The 7,375-nt window shown below is 49.2% G+C and overlaps 1 protein-coding gene across 8 annotated transcripts in view; it reads left to right on the top strand.

The window, feature by feature from the left end:
- Positions 1–109: 109 nt before the first annotated feature.
- Positions 110–7,375, top strand: part of SCG5 (secretogranin V) — a 54,660-nt gene continuing 47,394 nt past the window's right edge. For 4 of the 8 annotated variants that reach the window (XM_072738198.1, XM_072738196.1, XM_072738201.1 and 1 more), the window contains exons 1-2: positions 390–629; positions 1,983–2,216. In XM_072738198.1, coding sequence (XP_072594299.1) covers positions 1,991–2,216 — 226 coding nt within the window. In that variant the 5' untranslated portion in view covers positions 390–629; positions 1,983–1,990. The other 4 variants (XM_025998408.2, XM_025998410.2, XM_072738200.1 and 1 more) reach the window with 4 other exon arrangements.

Raw genomic sequence — 7,375 nt, 5'->3', positions numbered from 1 at the left:
ACTTGATAGTTGGTCTTGAGGTTTAGGATTCGCACTTAGAACTAATGTTCCTAGAGGCTTTCGCATGTTTTTTAGTGTATCACTTTAACAGAAGCTTTTGACATTTTGTGTTGAGTATCGCCATAGTTTTTTTTTTTTTTTTCCTGCTCAGTAAAAGGGCTCCCGTGAGCAGCCTTATGATGCACCCTACCATGGTCCTCATGCAAAGTTCTTAGGACCTCTTCATCTTTTCTCTCTCCTACTATTGCCCCCTGCTTCAAGCCAGAAGACAAAAAATAAAATAAAAAATGCTAGAAGGTGGCAAAATCAAGGATGTGATACTGGGGGCGAAGGGCAGGCTGGCGATGTGACACATGGTCTAGACTGCTTGAGAAAGGCGAGTCATTCCTCGGGGTCGGTAGATAAGAGGGTGTTGGGGACGCGCGCACCTGGGTCGCGAGGGTGGGAGCTGCGCGGGGGCCGGGCGCGGGCTGCACCTGCCGAGGCGCGGCGGGGGCGGGGCCACGACGCGGAGGGGGTGACGCACGCGCACCGCGGCTCTCCCGGCCCGCTCGACCCCCGCCCAGGCCCGGCCGCCGAGGAGGCCTGCGTGGATGCCTGGCCTAGCCCTGGGGCCGGCGGGACCGCAGGTGCGCCCCGTGGAGATGGGGGGGAGGGGGGGCCTGTCGCCCTTGGCTGGAGGCTGGGGGAGGACAACGGGTGGGTGCGCGGTAGCAGGTGCGGTCATAAGTAAGGGGAAGGAATGGAGGATGGAAACGGGGGGCTCGGCGCAGGAGAAGGGTGCGGGCCGGGCACGGGGGGGCGCAAAGCCGTCCCCTCCGCAGCAGGCGGGGGTAGGAGAGGGCCGCGCGCTGGTCTCTGCCGCCCGCCTCCTGCGGCACCGCTGCAGGCGTCACTGTCTTAGCTCTTTGGGGGATGAGGTTTCCCGTCCAGGAATGACTTGGGAAAAGCCTTTCCCTTACAGAGAAGAACATGGAGGTTGTGATTCTCGCAGCTGGAAGGGAGAGAATGCACCCCCAGCCCGCTCCCTAGGAGGCTGGGCCCAAGGAGGGGGGGTTTGCACAGCCTCTGCTGCAGCTGCGGCCTCACCCAGGTGGGGCAGCCCAGAGCACCTGGCCCCTTGCTCTGCAGGCCCCTGACCCCACAGAGCCAGCATGTGAGGCAGGTTGGGTCCCTAGGGCAGTCTTCTCCTTTCGCTCTCGCACGGCCCCTTCTTCAAGCTCTAACCTACAGAACCGTGACACAGTATTGCCAGCCTCATAGCGACGCTCTGGGGGCTCTGTGCCTGGCGTCGTGCAGACACTCAGAACCCTCCAACATGGGTGCTCTCCTCAGGCCCATTTTGCAGCCAGAGCTGGCACGTTTGCCCAGGACTGCCCAGCGGGTCCGTGGCCCAGCCAGTTGGCCTGTCCTCGCTTCTCAGACTGCAGGGCAGGCCCCGTGGCTGTACCCTCCTCCCCTGCAGGATCTCAGATGGGTTGCATGTTTGCTGAGCTCGTGCAAGGGAGCAGCTCGTGACCTCTGTGCTTCTTGACCATTTGTGTCTTCCTGACTTCTTCTTAGGAACCTCTTTTCTCCCCGGAGACAGACGGGGAAAACTTGAGATGTCATTCTCCCTCTCCCTCTCTCAAAACGGAAGCAAGTTCTTGTTGTTGGTTTGCTTGCTTTACTAAGAGCGGAGGGCAGAGGGGTTGGGGGTAATGAGGCACTTCCAGGGAGTTGCAAGGAGAGAAGAAGGTGTGAGAGGAGCCATTCCTTCTGTCTGGTGCTGTGTGCACAGGGAACTGGCTATCGGGGGTTGTTCGGTTTCTTTGATATTATTCCAAAGCAGACGTTCTGTCTCCACTGGACACTTAGGGCAAATCCCTAAGGATTTTTCATCACAGACCCCAACAGGTGGTCCCTTCAGTGACTTACTTGCGTGGGAGCATCGCAGTTGCCAGTGGTGTCCAGTAGAAACATGTTTGGTCTTTCTTCTGCAGGTTTAAACATGGCCTCTGAGATGGTTTCTGTCGTGTTCTCTGGCCTAGTGTTTTGGCTGACGTTCGGATGGACTCCAGCATCTGCTTATAGCCCAAGGACCCCTGACCGGGTCTCAGAAACAGATATCCAGAGGCTGCTCCATGGGGTTATGGAGCAGTTGGGCATCGCCAGACCACGGGTAGAGTATCCAGCTCACCAGGCCATGAATCTTGTGGGCCCACAGAGCATCGAAGGTATTTACTATATTACCCCTGTTTGAAGTTTCCAGTAGCACTTACAATCATTAATACATGCTAAAGAACCTTTACTTTCTCCCCCCGTTTCCCATTTCTTCTTATTCCACACGATATATAATGCATGCCTCCACCTAGGAATATAAGTATCTAGAGAATAGGGACCTTATCTGTCTAGCTCACAGCTGTAGCTCCATCACCTGGCACAAAGTCTCGTACATTAATATTTGAGTGAATAAAGGAGCACCTATCATTATCCGTAGAGAAAGATTAGAGCCCAGAACCTGCTTCTTCTCCCATTCATCTTTAGGAAACTGTGTCCCCAGCTGGCTTCCTCTTTGAGTCATTGCCAACCAATACTTGTAAAAGATCCTTAAAATGCAGAGTCTATAGGATATGACTCGATTCTTAAGAATGATGTTGTATAAATGCAAAGGGAGCTGAAAGAGGTCATTTCACTGAGTTTATGTCAAAAAATTTTTGAGATAATTTTAATAATAGCAAATGTCAATTAAATTCTTTTAGTGTGGCAAGATGATTTCCTCCAGGATTTTTTTTTTTTTAAGTTTCTGGCAATGTTATTGTAATACTTTTATTAAAAAGCGGTGCTTTGTTGTTCGGTGATTTCTTTTTAGAGAGAATCTGAATCTAAGTCTTAAGAGTCGGTGACAAGCTAGTGCCTTATTTCCATGCCTTGCTTTATATCCTCTCTGATTTTGAGGATGTCTTTCTCCAGTGAGGGGGAGGCCTAAAGCAGTCGCATGGTTAGTTAACGTTAACTGCAGCAGAGCACTTCAGCTCTTTCCCCCTGTGAGTGGATCCTAAGGAAAAATGTGAATTCTTTCTGAGTTTTCTCAGAATACATAGCCAGGAAGTGGTATTCTGTATGAATCGATGACGCATAATTCTGCCTAAGTCTGGTGATTTCCTAAAAATACTGTCCTCCCCAGAGGCCTGTAAGTACCATGGATATTGTGACTATAGGATTCTCATTTCTGTCTTGTTACCCATAGTTTTAAGCCATTGAGTAAAACTAACTCTGTGGGATTATTGTGTTTAGGTTGGCATTTGATGTCTGTCAAATTAACAGATAATTTGAGTCAGCAAGCATGCAAGCCTAGAAGCAGGGGTTTGAAGCAGAGCAAATCATGCCACCCCTTTAGGAAAAATTTAAATCCTTCCCAGCACCTACCACCTGTCGCTCCTAGCACACTTTTCCATTTCAGACCAGCCTTTTCAAGACAGTAAATATCTGCCCTGGCAGCACAGTAAGTGCTTGGTTAGTCACTCAGCTGTTGTCATGGAGAAATCTCTCTGAGTTTCCATTAATACCTGAGGCCTGGTCATCTGGGTGGAAGAGAAACAGCAGCTCCCGGCATCCAAAGCTTATGTTTTTCCAGAGCCTCGTTTTCATTACTCAAGATCCAATTATTTAGCACTTACTCCATGCCAGCCCCTGTGCAGAGCCTGGAGCATCTATGTCCTAAAAGAATAGGCCTCTCTGTCAGAGGTTACCACAATGCACCGTGGTAAGTGTTTCGGGAGATGGACAGACAAGCTGCTGTCACGGAAGAAAAGAACAGGAGTAACTTATTCTGCTTGGGACTGGACAGGCGTAGCTATGAGGAAAGACTTCTTCAGAGAGCAATATTTGACTTGAGTCTTGAAGTCTGAGTCAGAATTTTTCAGGGAATATGGAGTGAAACAGCACAGAGGTTTCAAAGAGCGGGACAGTCAGGACGATTCAGAATGAAAAATTCTGTTTCAATTATTATTCTCTAGGACTATGTGAGGTCATGGCCACATGTTCACCTCCCGAAGTGTCTGTGTCAGGGTGAAGATTGGCTTGTGTTTTAGTTTTCTTACTCTGAGACAAATGATGGCAAATTTAGCACCTTACCGTAATGCCAGTTTATTACCCCATGGTTTCCTTTGGTCATGAGTCTGGTGTGGGTTTGCTGGGCCCTCTGCTCCGTGTCTCATCAGGATGAAATGGAGGTATTGGCTAGAACTTGGGGTCCTGGGATCTCTGGGTGGCGCAGTGGTTTGGTGCCTGCCTTTGGCCCAGGGCGCGACCCTGGAGACCCGGGATCAAATCCCACGTCGGGCTCCCGGTGCATGGAGCCTGCTTCTCCCTCTGCCTGTGTCTCTGCCTCTCTCTTTCTCTCTGTGTGACTATCATAAATTTAAAAAAAAAAAAAAAAAAGAACTTGGGGTCCTCATTCAAACTCATTGAGGTTGTTGGCAGAGTTTGGTTTCTTGCTGCTATAGGACTGGGGTCCTCTCTTGCTGGCTACCAGCCAGGGGCCCTCTCTGCTCCAAGACGCTACCCTGGGTCCTAAGCCAGGTGGCCCTAGCACAGAGGGGCAGCTTGCAGTCTTCAGCACCAGAGGCGGAATATCCCTGTGGTCTCCTGATTGTAATGATGGGAGTGGCCATCCCATCACCTTTGTCGTTTAACAAGGGAGTGATATCTCACAGGTCTCACCCACACTCAGAAGCAGAGGATTATGCAGGACAAGGACACCAGGGGCCTCCTGGGGGATCATTTTAGGATTCTGCCTATTACAGCTTGGATGAAAGCTAATAGAAAATAGTCCAGAGACTTGGGGGGCGAGGGGGGATAGAAACAAAAGAAACAAAATAAGAAGCCTGGGTTTTGCTTTGTTTTTTCCCCCAGTTGTGGACCTTGGCCCTTAATTTGTTAGGTGATCTAGTATTTATTGAAGATAGCATTCATCCAACTCATCCATTTGTTTGCATCATCTCTGCTCATTTACTTGTGTTAATTCCCAGGCTTCTGACAGATGTGTGGTAACTTTTGTATCCCTTCCAACATTTATTGTAGAATTTTGTTATGAAGGATCAAAATTTTTTTTAATATTTTGTTTATTCATGAGAGACACACAGAGAGAGAGAGAGGCAGAGACATAAGCAGAGAGAGAAGCAGGCTCCCTGCAGGGAGCCCGATGCAGGACTCGATCCCAGGACCCCAGGGTCACAACCTGAGCCAAAGGCAGACACTCAGCCACTGAGCCACCCAGGTACCCCTAAAGGATCAAATTAGAAAGCGTTGTTTTTTTTTTCTGATTTTTTTATAGAAAGAATAGACACAATATGTGTATTCTAGTGTGAATTTTAACACACGTTTCACATAGACTATTGGCAAAGATGCTTGAATTTCGATCCATCATTTATTAGTGATGTGATGTTGAGCGAATTACCCAACTCCTCTAAGCTTCTGTTTAGCTTGGGGATGGGATTTGAATTTACTGTTTACGTTTGAATTTATTACTTGTGAGAAGGTAATATTCTCATTCAGAAGAAAAGGTGTTCACCTGTGTAATTGCAGTCCTGCGAAATCCTTTCTGGATGCATCATCACCAGACTTTAGATGACTATGACTGGACTTGCAGGAGGGGCTGATTATTGTCTAATAAATGACAAATCGGGGACGATGTTCCTGTACTTTGCCTACTCTGATTGATTAATCTTCTGGTCCTCAGATTCATCTCATTACTGAAGATACATATTAGCTCTTGAACATAGGCTTATAAACTAGCCTTTTAGTATAGAATACAGGGTCAGCGTAAATTACCGTGGGGTCCCCGTGTTCGTACATCCTGTTACAAAAACTCTCCCTCCTTTGACCTCGTACCACTTGTAGTTACTGTACCGTTGTTTTGCTGCCTCTCCCGGCATCTGTTCACTATGTACCGATTGTGCTTCCTCGCCTTCCATTCTCCCCCAGTCCACAGCAGTCTCCCATTCCTACCACTTATTTGTCAGGTCAACAAGTATCTCTTAGATGCCAGGCACTGTTTTAGGCACTGGGGAAAGAAGTGGGAACTTCCCAGATAGGTAGGACAGGAGCGATACAGTTCCTAGGTTAACACATAAACTATATAGTAAGTCAGGTGGTTATATGTGCTATAAAGCTAGAAAGCAGAGGAGGGGGATGGTGGAAACAGCTTCAAATAGGGGCAGGAACTCCTTCCCAGGGAGATAAGCAAAGCTTTGAGAGTTGGAGGGTGAGCTGGGTGGTGTGTAGAGGAAGACATCCAGGGAGAAAGCTGCTCGTACACAAGCTGGATGGGAGCAAGGAGGCCCATATGGCAACAGCCCAAGACTCAGGAGCATGGTAGTAGGCGTGACGCTGGGAAGAAGGGGAGGCAGAGGCTGGATACATGGGAGCAGAGCTCACAGGGTTTTGGCTTGTCCTCTGAGCATGTATCCTTGGAAATGATCACTCAAGCTGCTGTACTGAAAATCCTCCCGAGGGAGGGAGGACACATCACTTAGGATGCTTCGATAATGAGCCAAGGGAGCCAGGAGAGAGACGGACGAGCATGACAGGTAGAGGGGTGGGGAGATGTAGTCGGGTCGTGGGTATGCTTTGAAATGAACAGGACTTGCTAGGGAGTTGGAGGCAGGACCTTCAAGAACGAGGAGTCGGGGGTGACATCAGGATTTGGGCCTGAGGAACTGGAAGGGGAGCAAACTGAGCCTCTCCAGGGGGAGAGTTCAAGTTGAGCCTTCCGCTGGCCAACTCCGAGATGCCTTTCACAGTTCCTGTCAGGGCCAGCCACTCTTGCCAAATTCACCTACATTCCGCCTTCATCCTATTCAGCCTCGGCAGCATTCCGCACACTTGACCTTTCCTAAAACCCTTTTCTTTCTTGATGTTTATGCCACGATGGCGCCCTGTTGGCTTTCCTCCTCTCCCTTTGCCCATGAACAGTTTTCTTCCCCAGATTCCTTGGTGATTTTCTCCTGCTGCCCTCGTGCGGCACGTTCAGTTCCCCAGAGCTCAGTGCCTGGCCTACTGCTTTTATTCTTCAGCTCGCTCACTCAGCCACTGAGCCACCCGGGCGTCCCTCATTTCTTCTCTGACTCCAAATGCTATTTCTTTGCTGATGATGCTGACATTTATATTTTCAGCCCCATCTTGTTTCTCGTACATCTAAAGGCTTCTGCGACTTGCCAAAGTACCATCTGTCAATCCTGATACCTCTACCACGCCCTTCCTCAGCTTGCTTATGTCAGTCTTTCCTGTCTAAATGAACGGTGCCACCACAGAGCCATACATGTGGGTGAAAAACCTGGGATAGTCCTCACTTTTCTCCATTACATGTCAGACTCAGTTATCAGCAGTTTGT

The sequence above is a fragment of the Vulpes vulpes genome, chromosome 15 (genome assembly GCF_048418805.1).
Source record: "Vulpes vulpes isolate BD-2025 chromosome 15, VulVul3, whole genome shotgun sequence".
NCBI lineage: Eukaryota > Metazoa > Chordata > Mammalia > Carnivora > Canidae > Vulpes > Vulpes vulpes.
The sequence above is the reverse complement of the archived record's forward strand: the minus strand, read 5'-3'. Positions and strand labels throughout refer to the sequence as shown.